At 41.2% G+C, this 24895-nt stretch overlaps 1 protein-coding gene across 4 annotated transcripts in view; it reads left to right on the plus strand.

Moving 5' to 3' along the window:
- Positions 1–85: 85 nt before the first annotated feature.
- Positions 86–24895, plus strand: part of pkn1a (protein kinase N1a) — a 32143-nt gene continuing 7333 nt past the window's right edge. Inside the window, exons 1-9 of one of the 4 annotated variants that reach the window (XM_058048108.1) lie at positions 86–393; positions 459–699; positions 16670–16864; positions 17919–18024; positions 18559–18707; positions 19647–19767; positions 22126–22271; positions 23453–23666; positions 23755–23949. In XM_058048108.1, the coding sequence (XP_057904091.1) occupies positions 679–699; positions 16670–16864; positions 17919–18024; positions 18559–18707; positions 19647–19767; positions 22126–22271; positions 23453–23666; positions 23755–23949 (1147 nt within the window). In that variant the 5' untranslated portion in view covers positions 86–393; positions 459–678. Of the gene's footprint in view, positions 700–15436; positions 15606–16669; positions 16865–17918; positions 18025–18558; positions 18708–19646; positions 19768–22125; positions 22272–23452; positions 23667–23754; positions 23950–24895 lie in introns of those variants that run through there. The other 3 variants (XM_058048107.1, XM_058048110.1, XM_058048038.1) reach the window with 3 other exon arrangements.

The following is a 24895-nucleotide window of genomic DNA, read 5'->3' on the forward strand; positions in this document are numbered from 1 at the left end:
CACGTACGCTCTTTTTACTGCAAAACCGTCGTGTGTGTTAGGATATCGTGAGAGTGTTATGTTATGTGTGTTCGTTCTGAAAATATTTTTTTAAAAAAACGGCGTGTGTTAACAGCCGCGCGCACGCTCGTTCACGCACTGACAGGCGGCGTCCAGTGTCACGTGACACGGGAAGCGCCTCGGAGAGCGAGGCGTGTTGGCGGTTCACGGATGTTACCAATACCGGTGCTAGCGAGCAAACTCACACACACACGGAACAAGTGGTGGCTTTTCTTTTGCTATTTTCAGTGAATACCCGCCGTGGATGTGACTTTTTCAGCCGCAGGACGAGAATGAGGCACCGATGGGGGCTTTATTTTAACCGCAGGGTTCATTGTTGCAGCTGCCATTGTGGTGCGGTTTGGATGATTGAACGCGAGACGGAGTGAACACGTTCTTATGTCTGCTTTTTAACACAGTGTCAGAGGGAGGCTCGGTAAAACGGCCAAGGGTGGGTCCACCCAAACGAGGATTACCTCTTCACCGCCTTTGTGTCAACAGGCTGTTTGGACAAAGTTGAGGCAACATCCATCTTTGTGTGCTATTGTTTCCGAGGGGTGACGGCCCATTGACGAGGGGGACCAACCCCTACATGAGCACAGGTCGTCCGGCTGTTTGAACACAGCGACAGGAACCGCGATGGCCAACGACTCAATACAAGTAAGTTCATTAATGATGGATTTCATTTGTCATTTTCAGTGATTTGCCTGAAACCCTTTCTTTTGATGGTGCACATTTTCATTAAACACATCACATTACATATTACAGTACTATATTTTATGGATTTTTGGATTGGATTTGTTGACCATATAGTTAACTTGATACAAACAAAGAAACAACCATCTTATAATGGCCCTATAATGACCTAATGGTCTGTTTTTCTATATTTAATGCACTTAGCTATGTTCTTAATTGTCTCTTCACTTGGTAGCAGCTAGCTAACTAATACTTGTGTTTTAGGGAACCTTGATGTACACTTTGTCGTGTACATTGTTCAGTGAGCAGAGCTGATGTTGAAAATTTGCCTTGGTTTGCGTACATTGTCTGGTTAGAATAGAATATGGTGCGCCTGGTGTCATGTTGTTAATATACTGCATGACTCCAACTGTGTTCTTAATGTATTTTAACAACAAAACCTTGTTAGCATCCTATTAGCTTATGAAAAATGTATTTGGTTTGCATCCACTTTGTTTAGAGTTGGAAATTAATGGCAGTAACCAAGCTTCCAATGTAAATGTCTTGAATCTACCAGTTGGTCAGTCTATCTGTTCGATGCATTTGTGTTTTAAGGATATTTGGTGGCCCTAGTACATTGCCCGGAGGAGCCGCCAGGCACTCGGTACAATTGGAACTAGATAGTTTGTCTCCTATTAATAATTTAGGATTGGATACTTGTGCTTTTCAGGGGTGGACACAACGCTTACATTGGGTTAAGTCACCTTCATCGAAATAATGTTGTTGGTAAAATGCAGGTCCCTTGGGTGGACGACGTACTAGGTCACTCTGGTGGAACTTTGGTGGAAGCAAAGGCAGGCACAATAGTGGTGTTTGTTATTAGACAACATGTTGCATGACCATACCCACTTACCTTTTTATTAGTAGAGTCAACCTATCTAGCATTTTACTGGGAATAGTATCATACATCACAAGCTTTCTACGTTGACATCAAAAAGTTTATATTAATTCAAGAGGGCTCACTTTGTGAAATTATGGTGATAAAGAAATTCCACTGAGCTTTGCTCAACAACACAATGGCATTTCAGAAGTGCAAAGTGATGTTTCATTGTGGGGTTACATTACTGACACCTAGTGACACTAGTTTATTTAGCTACTTTTATGGCAGAAAATTGAACATTTGCTTGAATATGTATATTTTTAACAAACCCTTTGCCTGATGTACCTTGTGTATGAATTGTGCTCTATAATTCAACTTCCCTTGACTTGTGTAATGATGCACAGAACGGCATGACTTATTTATTACTGTATGTCTGAAAAAGTGAAACGAGTGAATCCACAAAATTCAAACTGCGATGTGGCAGGGGACGACCGTATTAATCTGTGTAACTTGGTGGAAGTTGCTCTTTGTAGACCAACACATTTGTCAGATTCATCTCTCCACGGTTGACCAAGTCGTCCACGACTTGAGGCTAGGGAGGTTCTTCTGCAGGAGCTAATGAGGGCTTTCTTTGTTTTTATTTGCATCAGGAATTCATGAGCTGAGCATGTGTAATGTGTGGGTAGTAAAATGAGACTGAGTTTGTCTGAGTTTAATTATGGCTCCGATGTGTTTGGCTGTTATCAAACGGCTTTCAAAAGCTTCATGTCGACTGACTTTTCCCACTTGAAACACTCCTCCCGTTAGCTTTGACGTGGTGGGGTCTCAAGGCAACACATTAGTGTTCCAACAAAGATATTTGGTTCAATGAAAGCAACCAGTCTTGTACAAAAGTGCCAGAAAGATTCACCTCAATTTGTTGATCCGTTGATCAGTTTGGGACTCAGGTGTATGTGGTGTATTTGCCAAAAAAAAAAACAATACCACAAGACAGAGGTGCTAAATTTTCATCTGTTGTGCCATGCAGTGCTTCAGAAATAGAAAAGATGGCTCACACTATGCAAAATTGCAAAATTACGACACCATGTCATCGTTTTTTTCACATGACTGCTTGTCTGCTGTCTTCAGTAGACCAGAGTTTTCACTGTGATAAATGACTAAGAATCAGCCCCAAGGTCTGTTGAAGTTAAAATCAGTTCAACAAGCCAAAACATACATAAAAAAATACATATGTTAAAAAAACTCACACAACATAAAAACTACCCAAACACAATTTAAATGACAAATCTGGTTCCTATAAAGAAAATACAATTTATGCTTACGTCAATACAGCAACAGTGTGGTAAATCTCTCCATGAGTCTAAACACTGGGTTACATGATTTATATTTACTATTTCTGGTTTTAAAACCCACTCTGGCTGCAGAGTTCCCATGGCGTATTGTGTTATATGTTTGCCCCACAGGAAGGCACGATTAAACACACAACCACAAGCCCCACTGCATCACAAATGCTCATAGTGTGATGATGAGTACTCTATGCTGATGGATCTGTGGTGTTTTGTCTTATGTGTCATGTTTTACATGGTCTATGTTCAGGAATGCGTGAGTACTCCTTACAAGGCAATGCCATGACATAAGTCGACTGATATGCACGCAGTTGTTTTTTTCTTTCCCCCTCAGCACTTCCTTTCAGGCATGCATGCACAGTCCAAAGCAGAGCATTCAGAGACAGTGTAGTACCTGAAGACGCACACTGAAATGTTACTGTCATTAATTTAAAAATCAGACATCTAGTCAAACAGGACCGTTTACTTGCTACCATGTGATGTCACGTCACAAACCCTTTTTTTCCTATACAAAGAAGCACACGAGTGCTTCCTCATATCATCTCTTCTTACTGTCTGAATGCTTTGTTTTTGTCTGGCTGTCAACAAATGTTGACACACACAATTCTCCACTCAGTGTGCTCATTTGTCATTAAATACGGGCCTCATGCGGATAATAATACGAAGAGGTGAAGCAAATACTCTTTGGTGAACTACTCAAGCTGGTGAGCTACTGCTAGCATACGACCTACCTGTTGAAGACCCCTGTGATAGCATCACTATCTTAAAGCTGAACACATTACATGTTTATGTTGAACACCTTAGACAAACAATTAGTATTTTGAAGACAAGCCAGTCAGTCTAAGTGTTACAATGATAACAAGAGAGCAAGATTAAGTAACACTTTAAAAAAGTCAGTTAGCACGAACGTGATAGCCGCTTTTAGCTCACCCATGGGACAAAAGCGAGATAGCGAGATACCACCAGAGAGGCAGTGATACCCAGGCAAATATGTATACAAAAGTCGAATGAGAATGAAACGTGAGTGATTACACATTCTGGCTTAGCCTGTGACGAGCTGTCGTCAATTGACTACAAATTTTTTCTTTTTCACAATAATAAGGACGCGCACTTTTATCTTGTCACACATGTGCAAGTGCCGACAGGGCATCCATTGTACCAAAGGCATAGTAACAAGTGAAGAATCATGTACAGATGTACTACATGGTACACCATGCTACTGTCTGAAATGCAGTAATAAAGACTTGGGCTCTTTCATAACAGAGACATGTCGACTTAAAACCAAGGCCCAAGTGCAGTTCCTCTGAAGCTCGTGTGGCCTCGGCCCCCGAGGGTGGAGGGATAGAGTCACTAAAGGGCATTATGGCGATGCCGACGGCGCACTGCAGCCTGGCCAGTACAATGGCATGTATTGTCTGACAGCCGCAACCTAGATCACGTTCAGTTCACTGCAAGTTCATTTCCCCACATCCTTTGGTGAGGCAGTTGGCGACCACACCCTCACCAACCAACCAGCCAAGCAAACCTGGCACCCCAACACCCACTTCTGTCTGGGGCATCATGTTGTGTTTCAGAAGTGTAAACATCTTAACCCGTGTTCTCACGTCATTGTCGGCATGAGCTGTAACTGCTCATTTTCGTCTCTCATTCCCCCCTCCTTTCCCCTATTATACTACTTCATATCATGAGTTAGAGGATGTACTTCAGCAAATAGATCTATGCTAGTATTGACTCATCCATAACATGAACAATTACTGCTATTGCTCGCCCATGCCAATGAAGGTGTCCATATATCTCAAATATTTCATTCAGTGCCATAAAACTGCAGTGATTTTGTAATTTTCCTTCCCACATTAAGCCGGCGTAACTTGTCAACATCGGCAGTCTTGCACCCTGACATGCCTTGACCCTTAACCTTTCCTCATTATGGCAGTTCCCAAAGCCTTTGGGCCACATGCATTGATCCCAGCCCCATTGCTATCGTGCTACTTAAACGTCAACTCTCTCTCTCTGCCACAAAGCTGTTTTTTGACATATCTTGGAAGCAGTGATCAGTACATTTCAGCTGGGATAGGCTCCATCTCATCAGGATAAGTGGCATAGAAAATGGATGGATGGCCAAATAGGATCAACATAATGAAATATTTAATTCCCAAAAAGTTTGTATGACACTTTTGCAATGAATAAGAAAAGTATCAGAGATGGTACATCGCTTAAGCAGAGATATGGAAAGTCATCAGTAACTGCCACCTGTTTCTCAGCTTGCACTTGAATGCATCACTGAGACAAGAGCAAACAACTCTCCATTCCAGCTAGTGGGTGTCTTTTATGATCTGAAAAGGGAAACGGCAAAGTCTCGACCTGTTGACATAAACAAAGTAGTGTGTTTGCTATATTGCATGTCCAGCTGCAAAGAGATGATGCAATAACAAAACCACATGAAATCTATGAATGGATTTTACACTTGACATTCAGCTATTTCATGTGCGACTGCTGAAATGCAGTTTACAGCCAGAGAGGCGTCTTTTCAATGTCCGCTTATGGGTGTAAAGTAATCCAACATGTTTCCAACATGTTATCGTACACCCTCCCTGCTTTTCTCCCCCTCATTCTTCTTCCTTCTTTCCAAACTACAGCTGTTTGCCTTCCTCCTCCGCCCTCCCCTACCCTCCCTCTCAGACGGCCCCCTTGTTTTCCCATCTGGGTTGAACCTCAAGAGCTATTCTCTGCTGAGGGATAATTAGAAGCAAAAGACATGTTGGCCCTACAAACATATGTTGGATAAACATGGATAACTTATTAAATAATTGTAGCACATAGTACTTGAAGATCTTGACGATAGCATTATAGTCAAAACTGCCTCGTGCCATAATAAGAGGTCTTCATATCATCAGTTATGCTACCTTTGAAATATATGCAGAGGTTTTTACAACACATTGGTTCTGTGTGTATTTATGGTGTGATTGTTTGTGTGTGAGGGTGTGACTTCTAAGTATTTATAATTGGGCTACAGAGGTTAAGAAAAACTCCACAAAGAGCCCCTCATGTCAACATGTGCAGATCAAGTTACACTGTGAGCAAACAGTTTTGCACAGAGCAAACACGATGGCTTGGAATTGACAAATATAATAACGGTATTGTCGTTGATCACATTGTTTTGAAATGAGAAACAAAAGTATCCGTGGTTTTGTTGGGGGTTGTTGAGTTGGGTTAATTTAGGAGCTGTTTATATGACATGTTCAAATAATGTCGTTTAGTTGTTCTGTTTTGGAACATTTAAAAACATTAAAGTGACATTATTGTGCCTCTTTGTGGTGTTAATGATTAAAGAGTGTGGTGAAGGAAAAGCATATAGCATAAATCACACATATTTGACACGGTTTCCTTGGCTAAGTCACATTTGAACCTCCATCTCTCACTGTTATTACAACACCAGGCTGCCTATGCACCTGTTTTGACAGGCATGTAGGAGAGGGGAACGAGAAGTGGCGCTTTTCCCGGTAAGATACCTGGAAGTGGGTGGGGCTGTTATGGAAACAGCTGGAAGCAGGAGCTCATATTTTTTCTGCTGATCCGACCACACACACACACCACACCTGCTTATTTAAATCCAGCCTTCTGCTGGAAGGAGAATATAGTACTCTATATTGGCGGCCAGAATCACTAGTTCAGTCTAAATCAGGGGTCTCAAACTCCTGGGGGCCACTGGAGCTAGGGTCTGGGCAAGGCTGGGCCGCATCAGGTTCCCCCCCCCCCCCCCCCCCCCCCCAAAAAAAAACGCATTTATTAAAATAGAAAAATATACAAACTTTTTCAGTGCTTTGGTTCCGATTTTCTACAATAAAAGCTCTGGTAAAACATTCCACTGTTCTCAAATATCTTAATTTTTATTTTTCTGCACAAAATAAGATGAAAAATAAATAAACAAATCAAGAATAAAGAAAATCAATCAGTAATAAATAAATATAATAATAATAATAAAACGGCAAATAATAAAAACTTAAGAAACCACATATAGTTGGTGGGTAGACAAATTATTTTTTTCAGATTAAAATTAACAAAGCATTAGTAGAGCCCTGTAGACATGACAAAACACGACTATTTATTTACAACATATTGCGCAACTGCAGGGTCTTGAGACACATGCTAACTCGCAAACTATAGAGCAGGGGTGCGATCGCGATCTACCGGTCGATCGCGGAGGTGGTACTGGTCGATCGCTGGTCGATCGCGGCGTGACATTAAAAAAATATCATCCCAGCGTCAATGCCGTCACTTGATTGACATACAGGGCAGCCATTCAGATGACAACTGAATGTTGCCCTTCGGGCGACCAATCAAATCAAACAACGTCTCTAAGTGCAGCAGAACTTACGATGTCAGCCTATCATCCATCCCCGTTACTTGATTGACATACAGGACAACCAGTGAGATGACAACTGAATTTTAACCTTTAGGTCACCGCTCATGCGTAAACAACGATGCAAAGTGCTAAGCTAGTCGGCGAATTGCGAGATTTTAAGCCCTCGCTAAAGTTTATGGTCACTAAAATGAGTGAAGGAGCTGGACCAAGTAAAAAGGCAAAAACTGGACCAAGTAAAAAGGCAAAAAACATATCACTTCCATACGGATATGGAATATTATACGGATATTATGATACGGATATTATCCAAGACTGACAAACATTTGGAAGTGTGCTTGAGGCTGGCTATCAGCAGCTACTGTCCGGACTATGCATCCCTGGCTGGTTCAATTCAGTGCAAGTCATCAAAGTAAACTCAGGTAATTACAAAACATTTTAATAGTTAATTATGTGTGTTTTGCAATAATGGCTCATTTTGTTATGTAAGGTACATCAACATACATTGTACGTACAAATAATCCTCAATACATTTGAAAATAAATAGATGTTTTGCATTTTTGTAGTGGGTAGATCATTTTGACTCGGTCATTTTAAAAGTAGCTCGCATGCTGAAAAAGTGTGAGCACCCCTGCTATAGAGCTAGCGACCTAAACGGTAGCCTTCAAGTTATTTCCTTTAAACTTAAATATCCAATAACTTACCACTTCCACACGGATAGGGAGGATAACTATTAACAGTTATTTAACCTTTAACATGAACATTAATCAAACGTAATATTTTTTTCTGGGTACACCATACCATACAGCATCCATATCAAATTTGCGTTGGCCGCACTAACATTAAACTTTCATATCAAGGCGGGGGCCTCAAACTAGTGTCCTGCGGGCCGCGTGTTTGAGACCCCTGGTCTAAATGGTTTCTATGACTCCTGACACTTCTGTTGATGTCCAGTCACCATTGTTGATTTCAGTGCCTTAAAATTGGAATCATGAAATCCTTTTCAATTTCTTCATCTTCATCAAAATAGTAGTACCGGTAACCAGCTTCCATATTTACCAAGGCATGCATGTTATACTATATAGTGAATGTTTTTCTTTTTTTTTATATATTTTAAGCTGCAAAGAGCCTCTCTCAAGGGAAAATTAACTGAAGGTAAGCTGTCAAATTCTATTTGGCTTTTAGGTAATGGACTGAAGTGCGTTTTCCCTTCTTATTTAATTAAATTGTCACTTCCGCTACACGGACCTTACTCAGTCAGGCTCACATCACTTCATAACATTAAATAGTTTATATAACCTGGGGGTCATGCCATCAAATCATTAACTCTAAAACTCTTCTGTTGGAAAAAAAATATACATATAAGGCTTTCACCTTACTTATCGGTGGGCATGTGCCTATTGATTTAGAAGCTATGTTTATCTGCCTCAAACAGTTAAAACATTTATCTTTATCCCTCTATGCGTTGCTCCTAAAAATTAGACAGCCTTTCATACTATTGTAGGTCAGCATGCTTTTAGCTGAATGAAATACAGACACATTTAAGGGATTAAACTGAAATGATGCAACGCACGGTTAATCTTTATACGAAAGCATCTGCATGTGTTGTTGTTGTCATTTTTGGCTCTGCAGATGTTCAAGGACACACACCTGTTACTTGCTTAATATACATATGGCGTTAGTTGGTGAGCTGAACCAGGTCCTGTACTGACAAAAAACACCCACACATACTGTAGACCTGCTGTACTGGTCTTTGCTGCTGCTGACATGACATTGTCTAAGATAAACTGTCATAGACAAAACACACACACATGCACAAGTGAATCCCTGAGGATCTTCTCTTGATCATTGCCATTATTCCTTCACAATATTAGTAATGCACAGTTTTCATAGACGCTGTCAGAGCTATTTTTGATTTCGAGGTATAAGAGGGTGAATTGTAAATGAGAGGAAGGGAAGAGAGTCATACAGATGTATTAACTTGACGAAATCCACGCATGACTGGTCCCTCAAGTGAAACTCGTCTTTCGTTACCAGGGCGGATGTGTTTTATTATTACATAACACAAGCCACAAGCTATGCGAGCATTGTACTCATTGGGTGACATGGAACTTACATTATAAGATGCCTGACTATAGTCTTTTGATTGACGATCACTCAAAACAGTATCTACATGATTGTTTTCCCCCTCAAAATTGTCGGTGCGGTTTTGTTTTCCTTGATTACCAACATCCAATGTGTGCTATGGTGGTCACATTAGGTCTTCAATCATTAATTGAATGGAGGCGGAACGGCGGTCGAGTGGTTAGCGTGCAGACCTCACAGCTAGGAGACCAGGGTTCAATTCCACCCTCGGCCATCTCTGTGTGGAGTTTGCATGTTCTCCCCGTGCATGCGTGGGTTTTCTCCGGGTACTCCGGTTTCCTCCCACATTCCAAAAACATGCTAGGTTAATTGGCGACTCCAAATTGTTCATAGGTATGAAAGTGAGTGTGAATGGTTGTTTGTCTATATGTGCCCTGTGATTGGCTGGTGACCAGTCCGGGGTGTACCCCGCATCTCACCCGAAGACAGCTGGGATAGGCTCCAGCACCCCCGCGACCCTCGTGAGGAAAAAGCGGTAGAAAATGAATGAATGAATGCCTCAATGGAGCATTTTTTAAATTATTGGTAATCAGAGTTATTGGCATTTATTGGCATAATGATTTCCTCATCTCTGCCCGATAATGAAGTAATTACCGTGCACCTCTACTACAAAGTGAAAGTAACTTGACCTCCTTGACCTGTAATATACAGGTAAAAGGTGTTAAATAATTACTTTAGCAAGATGGGAAAGATGAATATATTTTGAAAATGTTTGATTTTACATAATACTTAATTCTTGTATTTAACTTTATTTATCATCAATACATTTTACCCTTTTTGTAGGATCTTTTCCAGCATCTCCTGTTATAAGACTTGTTCCTCAGTCTTCATCCTTTTCCCAGTCCTCTCTTTCCTCCCCTCGCTCACCCTGGCCATCACGCGCACTACCGCTTTCCAGCACATTGAGCTTTTTGTGATTTGCTCTCAGGCCACAGCATGTCTGCAGGCAAAAGGCCACAATTGAGTTTTTTTTAGAACAATGCTGTGATTTGTGATGTTGAATTGCAAGACACTGGAAAAAAAAAACAGTGATTTGTGCAATGTAATATCAGCAAGCTGAGAATCGTATGCATTATAGGAAGTTGATTTCATGTATAACCTTGAATGGTCTTTTCATGAGGTCTGTCTGGTCCCCCCTCCCTCCCGTCTGATGTCTGTCGGTATGGCCTGTCCCGGCCCCTCACGTGGCCTTTTATCCGTCACCGGCCTCTGGCGCTGTGGGCTTAACATACTCCCTTCCTCCTTCTTCCAACCAGCTCTTTTTGCCGTCCTCTGTTTGTCCTCCCTCCCACCTGTCTTCTCCCAGGCTGTCTATGTCCTTCACTCTCTCCCGCTCACTCGGCTGCTCTTTTGTCTGTCTCATTGGGAGGGGTGGCATCACACACCCCCCACTGTTTCTTTCCTCCCTCAGCTTGCAGGGAAACAAGATGGGCAGGAGGTAGGGAACCCTGAGATAGAATATGCACTTTATGTTGTTTGTTTATTCTTGCTGTGCTGTACAGGATAGTTTTCCTTGACATTTTACGTGATGCATGACATTTGGAGTATTTAGTAACATAATGACTATTAGCCTTCAGAGTCTTCAGAGTTAACCATAATCTGTTCCAGGGCACTGGATGGCTGCCCATTCGTTCAGGTTTGAAGGAATTTTTTCCATAGGAAATACAGTGGTACTTTGCTTTTGGTCACAAAAAACAAAATCCGTCCATTTTCTATACCGCTTATCCTCACAAGGGTCGCGGGTATGCTGGAGCCTATGGTACACCCTGGACTGGTCGCCAGCCAATCACAGGGCACATATAGACAAACAACCATTCACACTCACATTCATACCTATGGACAATTTGGAGTCGCCAATTAACCTAGCATGTTTTTGGAATGTGGGAGGAAGCCGGAGTACCCGCAGAAAACCCACGCATGCACTGGAAGAACACGCAAACTCCACACAGAGTGGAGAATCGAACCCAGGTCTCTTAGCTGTGTGGCTATGCGCTAACAATTCGACCATTGTACCGAATCAATTTCTCCCATCAGAAATGATGACATGTGTGACATCACAAACCTCCAGTTTTACAACGCCCTCTGAAACAGAATGTTTTGAGCCATCCCAAACTTCTTTCAGTGCTCACTTCCAAACATTCCAAACATCCCACTATTGACATTAAGTCGTCTAAACAGTAACAGACTGTCCTCACCTTGACAAATTATAAAGGCGCTAATTATTTTTAGATTTGCAGTATAAAAAGAGCTTAAGTAATGTAAAACAAAAACTGCTCATGGTCATTTTCTTTTCTATGCTACTTTAAAGGCATATGTACAGATTTCAAATTATACCACTTAGGAATCTTAAACTTCAATTTATTTCTTAAATTTTTTTTGGTGGTATATTCCCAAGCTTCCCCTACAGGTGTAACTTGTCATATTAATTAAAATACAAACAGTATGGCTTACCATTGTTGTAGAGGAGGACAGGAAGCTGTTATAATAACTGTGTATTGTCCTTTATTTTTATTATTTCCTGCAGTAGTAGTAGTGTAGCTGCACAGCTTTGCTCTTTATTTAGATTTCCATAACTCCCTCGCTCTCTTGTATGCTGCCATCTTACCTTTCATCACTAGTCAGCCGTCTCAGGAGTGACTCACATATTTGTTGCTAACATTTCACTTCTTGTGTTTTGGACTCACGGCGGAAGTCTCTTTTCGACCTTCACCCCAATTTCTGCCACTTCCTTGCATTTCAAGAAGAGCGACACAAAGCAAAGCTGACATCATATCAGTGCTACACAGCTAATCAGCAGTGCCGACCCATTTTCAGTTCTCAAAGTTGATACTGGCGCTCTTCTCTCAGCAGATAGCTCAGGCCTGTCAGAACGATCTTCATTACACCCCGGCGTTCTCTTTTACACATTAACACGCACACTGCATACAAACGTCTCACACAGCACCACAAAGTTTATTATTCTGAGTGACAAATAAAGTTATTTCTTACCATCTGTTTACTATCATTAACCACAAAACCTTCCACTATAACTCTTATGTAAATCTTTAACTGGGTCTATAGCAGGCAGGTGATTTCACTTTCAGAAATACAAATATTAATGCTTTTGAAAATTCTTTACAGTCGCATGTTGAGGTAAAAATGTGTCCTTTACACAACCGCAAGGCAATGTGCTTCGGGGAAGGTGCGGAATTTTAAAAAGGCAAAATATTCCACACTAGGTTGACGTGTGTTTACATTCCTAGCCACATTTGAGATATACAGAATTCCTGATATGTGTAATGTTGCAGAATAAAGCGTAGCTCTTTGCAATAGCAGATCCTCCCCGTGGCGCAAATGTATTCGCCAAAGGATGATTGGCGGCTGTTGTCTGACCTCAGCACAGCAGGGGTGGTGACTTGGCAGCTATTCATAGATGTCTGGTCAGCACACAAAGTGTCTGGAACAGATCATCAATGATAGGTAGGCTTTAACTAGTCTAATGTGTTTCAGACCTCAGAAAATCAGACCACACAATCGCTCTGCGTTACTTTCTTCTGTTGTATCGCCCGTCTATTGTTGTGTATGTGTTCCACAACGAAATTCTCGCGTTGCCGCGGCTTTTCGCGTCTTCATCCGTGCATGCGAGCACTGTGGAACACATAGACAATAATAGACAGGCAATAGCATGCAGTGATATGCCGGAAGAGAAAAGGTAAGTGATTGTTAGGTCTGATTTTTTTTTTTTGGTCCGTTTTTTGTGGTGCAAATTTATTACTCTTTTGAGCGCATATTGTTATGAGAACCAAACTCTGTACTTAAGTAGCCCCACCAACTAACTTGAACTATGTTCCTCATCACCAAAATTCAACCCGAGCTCTCCTCATGGGACGAAGGGAAGGGGTAAGTCGCAGTTGATACGCTAAATTGCTAATGGGGGTATTGGACAACTTCATGTCAAAAATACAAACATGCAAAAAATAATAAACCAAGAACTTTTGCACACCACTGTAACTGTAAAACAGGATTTTTATTTTAAGGTGTCTGACAGGGTACCTATTATGCTTTTTCCACTTTTCTGACCTATAAATGTAGGTAGAATGTAGTATTCTCGTGTTAAATGATGCCAAAATTTCAGATAATGCTGCCAATATTTTAGATAAAGTTTCATGGGAGTTCATTTGGGAGTGAACCTAGAAGAAGTTTGGGATGGCTCAAAACGCTCGGCCTCCAAAGGCGTGGTAAAACTGCCCCTTTGTGATGTCACAGAGGGGCGGGCTTCCTTATATATAAACCCTGGTCTCGGGCTGAAGCAATTACTCAATTAAACGAACCAACAAGCTTCCGATTAATTAACTCAGAAAATAATCATTAATATTTTTTGGTAACATGAGAATAACCTCAGTCTTGCTTTTATCCTGTCTTGTGGCCACAATGGGATGGTTCTTTTCATTTTCGGACACCATTACTATCGCTTCCTTTCTGTGCTTATTTGTCTCTTCTGTGTGTTTCAACCTCGTGACCCTCTCGGCGTGGCCTCATCCATCTCGCCTCCCTCTTTTCCGGTCCCCACCATGCTTTCTCTTTGTTTGACACAGTCAGATGGTCCCTCACTCGCCATATCGCTCCATGTTTACTGAACAGACTAGCATTTAGTAATGTCTGAAGAATCATCTTACTGATAACTTGGTTTGTACTTGTCCCTTGAATGTGTTTGTGTTAGAGCTTTATCAATACCTTTTGCTGTTGTCAATTCTCTCTGAACGTTGTGCACTACGACTGGTTCAGGTTGTCCTCTGGTTATTTCCCTTTCTATGACCGTGATGTAAGTTGTTTTCGTCTGAACATATACCCAAATAATATGTAAATTTACACCTAAGCCACTCACACTGTACACAGAACACATGACCTGACATGTGGTTGTCTTGCACACTGGAGAGAGATAGACAAGCATATTGGGGGCCAATAATGAGACCACTATGCCCCTTATCACTGCAAATTTCATTGTAGAAGGTACTTTCTACAAAGAATATTGTTTGAAGTATTGTGATGTTGTGTAAAAGTGGAAATGTCATCTCCTGCGTATTCTATAAAGAATACAATCTTTATGTTTGATGAAGGTCGAGGCCTTTGAGCGGCTTGGATCGGCCATGAGCCTCTCATTTCACTTGGCTTTTCCCTTTCACTTTATGCACTGCCACCAGAAGAATCTGTATTGTCAGGTAGTACACCACAACCTTTCGTTGTCATACTATCTGTATTATCTGTAGTGAGTGGTTATCATACACAAGGAACACTCCTAAAAGTGACTATTCTAATTCATACCCATATAACTCAATTTTCTCATCGTATCTTCTCCCTCCAGCCCGAGGCTTCCACTCTGCCGCTAATACTGTCGAGTAGAATTAGCTTTTTGCTGCTTTCCAGAATGGTAATAGTTCTCTGACTTAATTTTTCTTACCATGGTGGGGGGTTATGCAAGAGGTTTCATTTTAATGCAGATCTACAATTATTGATAAGAACTGCATTAAGGATAGGCATTGGGTTATTATCAGAATTCAGAAGTGAAGGAGGCTTTGATCTAATACTTGGAAAACACATCCTTCCTTCGGTCCACCCTGAAGATTTTATCAAAAACACCCCCAACATCGCACAACCCTCCCTTCCTCTTGTACAAAATAGTTACTTACTGCTGTAAATACACACTGAATGTGAAAACCCCCAACAGAACAGGGAAACAAGATGTCTGAAATGGCCACAAAACCACGACTCATCCCATCACACAACCTCAGAGCAATAGATCTCCAAAATGATTTACAAAACCTTTGACATGGAGGAAATGTTCCTGATATACGGATTGTTGTCTGCTCTTTTCTTTATGCCGTGCTCTCCGTTGACCGCCGTAGAGAAGTTTGCAGAGGAAACAGGAAAGGCCTGAGCCGCTTGGTGTTGGGACGGATATCCTCTCCAGGAGGCATGACCCCTCCCCTCTCACTTAACTCTCCCTCTCGCTATCTCTTTTTATCGGGTTTCCCCACAAAACAACACACATTCTGTCCTCATTCAAGCTCAGGAGGCTCACCGAAGAAGGGAGTTCATTTAGGACTTGAGGGGTTTCTGGATCGTCAAATCTGAGTGAACTATGTGTTGGCATGGCGATGAGGAGGATGATGACAGCTCGGAGGTGACATTTTGTTGGCTTTGTTTGTTTTTCTTTTGCGTGTCACACTAATGGCAAGTAAGTGTTAGGACTGTCAGTCATTAACGCCCTCCGTGTTCCTGGTGGAGTTTCTGGCTCGTAGATTTCTTTTTCGGGGCAGTTTGTGACACCTTCCAAAGACAAAATAGCATTCTTGCAGTCTGAGGTGATTGAATTGGAAGCACAAGAGGTTTTTGGACTCAGTTTTGTCTTTGGGACAATTTTTACTTCACAAAGGAATGAATCTAATTGTAGCTGGCATGACCCTTAATAGCCTCAAATACGATCCAGACCATCCCAGACATGCTCTATGGGTGACGGGTCCAGTGACTGGGATGTTTCCTCCTTCTAGGAAGTGTGTACAGATTCTTGATGAACATGCTACAACACAATGTAGTGGTCGTTATGAACAAATCCCGCTTGCCCATTTAAAGTTTTGCCTCAAATTAACACTGGCCTGTAATACTAATAGTTTATTCTTCATTGTCCTGGGAAAGCCAGATCACCTTCTTTAGGTGGCTACAGGTGGTGGACCAGCCAGGATACATCTGGCATTGTGCTAGCACAAGCGTCGGCAAATTGTGGTTCTGCCTGTTTTTTTGTGTTTGTTTTTTTGCTTTTTGACTGTGCTACATAAGCTATCCATAACCAAGACTACGTTCCTAAAAAGAAAAATGTCTGAATTATTTAATATATTTTTTATTACTTTGCCTTTTTTGTCAATGATGTTGGCTTACCCATGGGCTTTATATATGGTGACAAATTAGCTAACAGCAAAATATATATATAAAGTTGAAAGACGTTTTTTCTTTTCTATTCTCATTCAGGCTCTTTCCTCCCAAATCCCCCATCATTATCTGTCCCTCTCTCTCTTATCTCTTTCCTCCCATTACGCCTTATCCTGGCTCCTATCGTTTCCTCTTCTGACTAACTCACCATCAACACCTCCCATTTATAAAAGTGAGAACTGCTGTTGTGTCAGCCCCTTGCAAGTCAAAGTTGATTTAAAAAGATTTTTTCATTACATCTCTTCTGTCCCTCCCTCCCAGAGTGACCCGGGTGGGCTGTCTGTACTGGAGCAACTCGGTCTGGATCAGAACTCTGACTTCTCAGACTCTAGCGTGCAGCAGCTTCTGGATGAACAGCGTGAAAGAATTCGTAGAGAGATCCGCAAGGAGCTGAAGATTAAGGAGGGAGCTGAGAACCTGCGTCGGGCGACAACGGACAAGAGGAACGCTCAACAGGTTAGCTTGTTCATGTCAACAAGGGAATTTTCCAAGAATAGAATTGCAAAATTGTAATCATATGTTATAATTATATATTATATGTAATTATATAATGCAGCAAAATTTAGAGCAAGAAGTCCGATATAGGGGTGTTACAAGATCTCGCAAGATTAAAACATGACAATATATTTCATTCAGAAAAAAATGTTGTTGGCACTAGGTCTGGGATGATGATAAATAAAGTAATCACACAATAAATTAAAATGAACTTGATAATTTTGTCAGGTTTAATATATTGCCATCTACATGCGTGTTTATTTTGCTCGTCTCTCACCTCCAAACAGGCAGGAAGAGAGTTCACTGTTTTCAGTTCATTGTTTACATTGTATATTTACAGTGCATTCCATTCAGCAACGTCATAAATGGTCTATAATACAGTCTCTTACTCTCGGTGTGTGGAGGCGGGGCCGCTGGCATACACACAAAGTGCAGAAAAGTGTAATGTAGTAAATGGGTAGACTGCAATATATTGTCATATTTGATCATTTTACTTTGCTACAAGAAACAAGTCAATATCCTCTACAATACTTCTAGTGAATCAGATACTTTCTGTGGGTGTGTAGATCATTACCATTGCTGGAATGAGACGTTGTTATCCCATTTAGTGCAGATAGAATGATTCCCACCCTGTGAAGTTAGGCATTTCCTTTTGCACATTCAGTGTTTCCCACAGCACTGCAATGTGTCTTTTGTGTTGCTGGGGTGGGATGGGAAGATGATGCCTTTGTTTAATTTGAATAATTACATTATCTCATCTAAAAAATACTTTATTTAACGATGTTTATATTAAACGATGTTGCACCCTGGGCTTCTGTAACACAAGAAATTATTAAGTGAATTATTATTAGTGAATTATTATTATTATTGGTAGAACATCAGTGACCTCTGCCCTCTGTGAACTCCGCAACTACATATTGTCTTTTACTTTGTTCACACACAAGTTGGACAACAGTTTGTATTGTTTGTGCTGTAAACACAAACAAAGCATCACTTTCTTGTTCGCGTGGTACAGGTGGACAGCCAGTTGCGGAGCTCCAATCGCAGGCTGGATAACCTTCATGCTCAGCTACAGGAACTGGATGCTCACATTGTGGTGAAGGGAGGTGATGAGAATAAAGGTAACTACACATGCTGCGGGTCTCCGGTTTTGTTCGTGACATAATATTGTTTCCTGCGAGGTTTATTTTCAGCACTGTACCAGCCACAGCTGTTAAACATCTCATTATTGTTCACATCTGTAATGCAGTGAAATCTTCAATGACATAATGCAAGTAAAGATTTCAAATTTGTAAGCAAAACATTAATAATTATAATATTAATACATTTTATTTGCATAGCGCTTTTCAAAATACTCAAAGACACTTTACAGAAGAATGAAGTTGAATAAAGCAAGTAAACAGAATAGAAGACACACCAAAATACAACATTCATTGGTTAATACACAGTTAAAACATGAGTAAAAGCGGGGCGAGGCACAGCAGTCAGATATAAAAAGTTAGGTAGTCATTACAGAAGCAGTGATAAACGTATAAAGACACATGCCTATAGATCTCACATAAAGACTAAACTCAGCTGAGTTGTTCCGTTCTTCTATTACATATTACTGTTGACTTACTGTCACTTCAGCCCTGTAACTTTTTCTCTTCTCACAGATGAATGTCCTCAATCTCCCGGGGCAGAGAGTCGAACATCGGCCCACAAGGAGCGCATCGCTGCTCTGGAGAGGCAGCTCAACATCGAGCTCAAAGTCAAACAAGGCGTTGAGAATATGATCCCCATCTACGCCAATGGGTCCACCAAGGTAACACACTTTACTGGTGTGACAATGCTTACCCATGCGGGAACAATGCATGCCACGCATACTATTGTTGTGAACTTGATGTAAACAGACAAGGTGTGAATAAGTTGTGCGGGAGCGTGGTCATTGCGTGCCAAGAGTGGAATTTATGCGTAAACAGAACTGTGTACAAACTAGTCTTCACGTTTTTTTAAGATGTGGCCTAAATAAATGGAACGCATTGCTATGCTAGATTGCGGGACAATGTAGAGGCAAAATGCATGCAATTGCAACTGTGCGCTTCTTATTTTCAATAAAAAATGAAAACATACATGATGAAAATTTATGTTGTGTTAGTTTAAGCAGACTGTTTATTTCACTGGCATACACTATTGTGCTTAATATGCAATGTTACACAATACACAATGTTATACATTGGCAAAACATCTTCTTGCTGGAAAATGTTGAGTAAATTCAATAAAGTGCCCAATGCTGGATTCTTAGCTGCAGCAGGAGAGAGCCTTTACATTGAAATTACCATAAAAAAAAACTCATTATTTATCATTTAAATCAAAGACAAGAAATTCGCAAACATGCATTGGAGCGAATGCCAAGCCACAATTAGGCTGCCGTCTACTGTATTGTTCATTTATCCATGCAAAAGCTTTTCAAACAAACAACTACAAACAATGTCTGAGAGGGGCTGGTCATACGCACATACAGTACACACACACACACATGCGCACAGACACACACACCTCTTCCAGTTGACCTTCATGGTGCACAACACCGCAACCTGCTGACTCAAATGCCTGAATACTAATGGGATAATGTATACAACCTTTCTTCTCACCTTTTGATTATTCACACGCTCACCAACATTTTTGAACCTGAATCTCTATCTATGTCTCACAGCAAGAAACATTTATAGAGTTTGACCTTTCTTCTTGTCTCTTTAATCAGGACAAAAAAATGCTGCAGACGGCCCAACAGATGCTACAGGACAGTAAAACCAAAATAGACATCATCCGTATGCAAATCCGAAAAGCTGTACAGGCCACTGAGCACAATGATGACACACAGGGTAGGTGCAAGCTACCTCATTTTTTTTTCCATTTATTATTATTTTTTTTTTCAGTTCACTCATTTAAAATTTTACTGAGAAGTGTCGGAGGGGCTAAAAAAAAAGATCCCCTTGAATTTTGGTGTGGATCTGGGTGAAATGAAAATGTGGGTGTTGCTCATTCACATCCATTATATGGGGGGGGGGGCTTTGCAGTCAATGCCATTACAGGGTAAGTGACTTTTTATCTGGCACTAAGTGCTGTGGGCAATCACTGCACCTCCGATGGGAGACAGTGAACCAATTAATGGGAGCATTCAAATGTAGCAAGATGGGTGTGAGCTGAGGGAAGAATCATTTAAATAAATAAATAATATCGGTGACATGGAAAATAGATTCAGACACTATAACTGCCACTATTTGACAACTTGTATGGAACAAAAAAGGGTTAGATACTGATGTTGGACCTGAGAGAGGGCCTGCTGGCCCCCCATCTCTGTTCTAGTACATTCCAAAGGTGTTTGATGGACTTGAGCTCAAGTTCTTGCACACCAAACTCAGAAACTTTGTACAATTGGAAAAGGATCTTTGCCAGACTGTTCCGCTATGTTGGAAACATACAGTTTTGTCCATTCTGTGTGCTTGGGCTTTGCCTTCCGCTAAGGAAAATGTTATTTTGCTTGCAGCAATCTCCTACTGTATGTACATAGCATTTATTGTAATGTACTGTACTTGACTGACTGTTGTTGATGTCCACACGAAATATGGATTTGTGGTCTTTCGTCCACATGCAAAGTAATTTTTTGTCTTTTACAAAACTCCAGCCAGGGTGAAAGAGTTTTTGGCTTGCCAATGTCAGATGACGTAACAATTATGCGTTGTCATTTCCACACTACACAAGTATAATTACATTTGTGCGACGGCAAACATTCTTGCAGTTGACTTGGTCATGAGGAAAACTACTGAAGCTAGGAGAAATGGAATTCAATGGACAATTTGGGAGCAGCTCAGTGATCTTGAATTTGCGGATGTTACAGTTCTCCTCTTACTTTCTGTACACAGACACAAATGCAACAGAGGACAAAGAGAAATTCACAAACTACAATACAGCTCAGTGTCACTCCCAACACAACAAAAACACAAGTGATGCAAATCCACTCCAAAACCAGAAACCCCATCTTCTTGAACAGCACCAACCTCAAAGCTTTCACTTACGTATATTCTGTTTAAAATGCTCCACCAACATCAAGTTACACATCTTCAACTCCAATGTACAGCAAGTGATGTTGTATTGGTCTGAAACATGAAGAACTAAACACATGACACACTACAACATATTCATCAACACCTTCCTCTGCAGGATATTAAACATCTGGTGCAAAGACGGACAACTGTGTGGAGACTTACAAATCCAAAAGAGAAAGTGGAGTTAGATTGACCACACCCTCAGAAAACTTGCCACATAAATCCCTCCATAAGCCCTGAAATAAAATCCCCAAAGGAAAAGAATAGCAGAAATGGCAGAGTTGGGGTTCAACTGGGGAGAGCTTGAGCGAAAAGCCATGAACCGTGTGAAATGAATGAAATCAGCAGCCTATAAATTCAAGAGGAGCAAAAAGCTTAAGAAAGAAGAAGAAGAATGGCAAATATTACATTGAGAGAGGACTTTTTGCTTGTTTAAGTGTAAACACACTCATACTTTTGCTGATTCACTAAGGCGTAAAATTACTTTTAGGGCAAATAACCTTGTTTTTTTGTTTTTTTTATGTTACATTCTCCTCACCTCATTTTCCCCTCTTTTGAATGTCACATTTTAAAGTTATTGCAGCATAAGAGAAGCATTGTATTCCAACAATGATTTTAGATATCATTTATTTTCTCACAACCATGAGCCTTGTTCTGTTGACATGAGTCTTAAGTTATTCTGGCTCATTTAAACCACACACACACACACAGAGACAGCAGAGGTTTGTGTGTGTAGTGTACACAGACGGTCTCCAGGCACCACACCCCCAGAAGGGGTCATCTAGCAGAGTCCATGCTCCAGGCAGAGCACCTTATTAGGAGATAAAAGCACCCATAAGCCACCTCTACTTCTGTCCTCCCTCATGCTATATGGAAAAACCCCACATGGCATATCCATTTTTCTTTACTCTTTAATTCTTTGTTCATATTCCTTTTCAGCAACCTGATACTTGTCAATTGCAATTGCTAAGTTATGTTTATCTTTGTGTGTCTCTTATCCTATTCATCTTACACATTTTCTGCGCATCTCTTATTAGTTTGACAGGCCACAACTAAGTGGACCACTCAGTTTCAGTTGTTCTTCCCATGCAACTGTGCACCCCCGCTTATATTATTGTATTCTGTTCACCGCAGGTAACCATGACCTGTGTGGGGTGGAGCTGCGCATTGAGGAGCTGAGGCATCACTACAGGGTGGAACATGCTGTTGCTGAGGGGGCCAAAAATGTGCTTCGACTCTTAGGGGCCAGCAAGGTCCAGGATAAAAAAGCTATTTCTGAGGTGAGATGGGAGAATCACTCAGAGATTGTCTACCGGCCACTCATTGGTTGAGCAGATTTGTAATACCTGCATTATTGTATTGATTATAGGCATGTCCGTTTATGTCAGCTGACCGATTTTATCGGCCGATATTCACATAAAACTGAGGTTTTATTGCAATTTGCAGAGACTTAAGGTCTCTGCTTTTAATCTAACGCAGGGGTGGGCAAACTACGGCCCGGGGGCCACATGCGGCCCGCCAAGCGTTTGAATCCGGCCCGCCAGTTGCTTTCTAAGTAACTTCAACTTTTAACATACAAACTGGCAACATGACTTGCAAGTCGGATGTCTGATTTAGTAAAAAATAAACAACAAAACTGTAAAATTAAATGACATAGTTTGATGTGGTGTGATGTTTAAAGTGCTCCTAAAAAAGGGACATGAGAACATACAACTGATATAGGATAACACTTTTACAGATAAAATTAGACAAATAATTCAAGGAAAATGATAAGCATAAAATAGTGTGTGTGTGTTAAATATATGTTCTGGCCCCCCAGACAATTTTGTTAACTCAATGCGGCCCTCGAGTCCAAATATTTGCCCACCCCTGATCTAACGTCACACCTCAGGAAGAATCAACTTGAGTCACACACAGCTAGTGTACCTGCAGCAAAATAAGTGACCTGGGGATTACTGTATAAACCCATTGTGTTAATCCAGAGTTTCACACTGTGCACTTAATTTGTTCTTATACAGATGTTTGTTTTTGTAGAAAATGTGCCGCTTTCAAAATTGTGTAGTTAGTAACATTGTGTAATTGTGTTCTTATTTGTGAATTAGTCATGCTTTTTTAATGACTTTTTTTGAGGCGAAATGTATAAATATGGTACTTTGTCTATAACATGTGTATACATTTCATGTTTTAGCGTTTGTTCCTTTTGCACGACAGTCCTTATTTGTGGCATCATAGTAAAAGAAACATAATATGTTCATCACACAACAGAGTATGAGAGAAGAGCTGCTGCCAATATTGGTATCTGTTGATATCCGTATCTGTAATGGAGTGCTGGACAATGTAGAGTATATTGGATATCTGCAAGAAAGTATTTTGTGTGTGTGTTGTTGTTGCAGTGTGTCATTCTGACTGCTACGTCAAATGTTATTTTAACATGATATATAAAACTGCCTGTTGGGTGCAGGCACAGTCTCGGCTGAGTGAGGCTTCTCAACGGTTAGACCTTCTGAGGGATTCCCTGGACCAACGCTTGACTGAGCTACCAGAGGACCACCCCAAGTCCAACGTCATTAAAGAGGAGATGATGCTGTCATCCTCGCCGGCCTTCAGCTCTCGCCATGGTGCCCCCTATGTCCACAACCAGTACAGCACCCTCAACAAGCCTTCACCCCTTACTGGTATGACATGTGAAACTGGACAAAAATCACACTCAAAGACTAGAGTTTGGCATATTCACTTGAAACTGTGGTTGGACTGTGTCCTCAGGTACCCTACAGGTACAACTCCTAGGTTGCGTGGGGTTGTTGGAGGTGGTCCCGGGACGCAATAAAGGAACAGCTGTCATGCTACCCTGTTACAGCCCAGGTGACACACGCTCGTTCATGAGGGGCAGCAAGGGACTGTACAGCCGAAGTGGTTCAGTCAGCGGGAAAACGCCAAGCAAGACAGAGGAGCTCTCCTGTAAGTACAGCGTATTTTATGACTCTGTATGTTAAAGGAGTCCATTAGGTCAGGGATTCCCAGTCACCACAGAACTAATTAGGTGTGCTGATGGAAATGATCTAATTTCACTTCAATGGTCGGAAAGTACATCACTAACCCGTGTAGCCACCTCTTGCCATTCATGCAACATTTATGTTTGATGGTGTGCCGTGAGATTTTTGTAATGTAAAATATGTTCCAAAGAATATATGGCAACCTAAGAATATAACATGCCCGATAAGGGACACCTGTCTTATATTCACTTCTAGGACATCGCCACCAAAGTCAAATGCGTTGCTGCCTGAGCAACTTGACTACTGCACTGAAAGGAGAAGCTCTCCAATCTCGTTGTACATCTTGTATAATGACAATAAAGGCCATTCCATTCCATTCCAATGTTGAAACCTACCAGACATTATGAATGTGTATGCTGCATTCAAGACTGCCTCTCTAAGCTGGCTAACTAAAAAACAAATTTGCTTTGTTATGTGTGCTGACGAGTGGTTAGCGCGCAGACCTCACAGTTAGGAGACCAGGGTTCAATTCTACCCTCGGCCATCTCCGTGTGGAGTTTGCATGTTCTCCCCGTGCATGCGTGGGTCCTCCACATTCCAAAAACATGCTAGGTTAATTGGCGACTCCAAATTGTCCATAGGTATGAATGTGAGTGTGAATGGTTGTTTGTCTATATGTGCCCTGTGATTGACTGGCGACCAGTCCAGGGTGTACCCCCGCCTCTCGCCCGAAGACAGCTGGGATAGGCTCCAGCACCCCTGCGACCCTTGTGAGGAAAAAGCAGTAGAAAATGAATGAATGAATGAATGTGTGCTGACAATGAAATTGTATCACAAAAAATACTAGCTTATAGCGGCCATTGGCTTTGTTGCACGTTTGCCTGAAACACCCTAAGGTAGGGTTAGGTAGG

The sequence above is a fragment of the Doryrhamphus excisus genome, chromosome 1 (genome assembly GCF_030265055.1).
Source record: "Doryrhamphus excisus isolate RoL2022-K1 chromosome 1, RoL_Dexc_1.0, whole genome shotgun sequence".
NCBI classification, from domain to species: Eukaryota; Metazoa; Chordata; class Actinopteri; order Syngnathiformes; family Syngnathidae; genus Doryrhamphus; species Doryrhamphus excisus.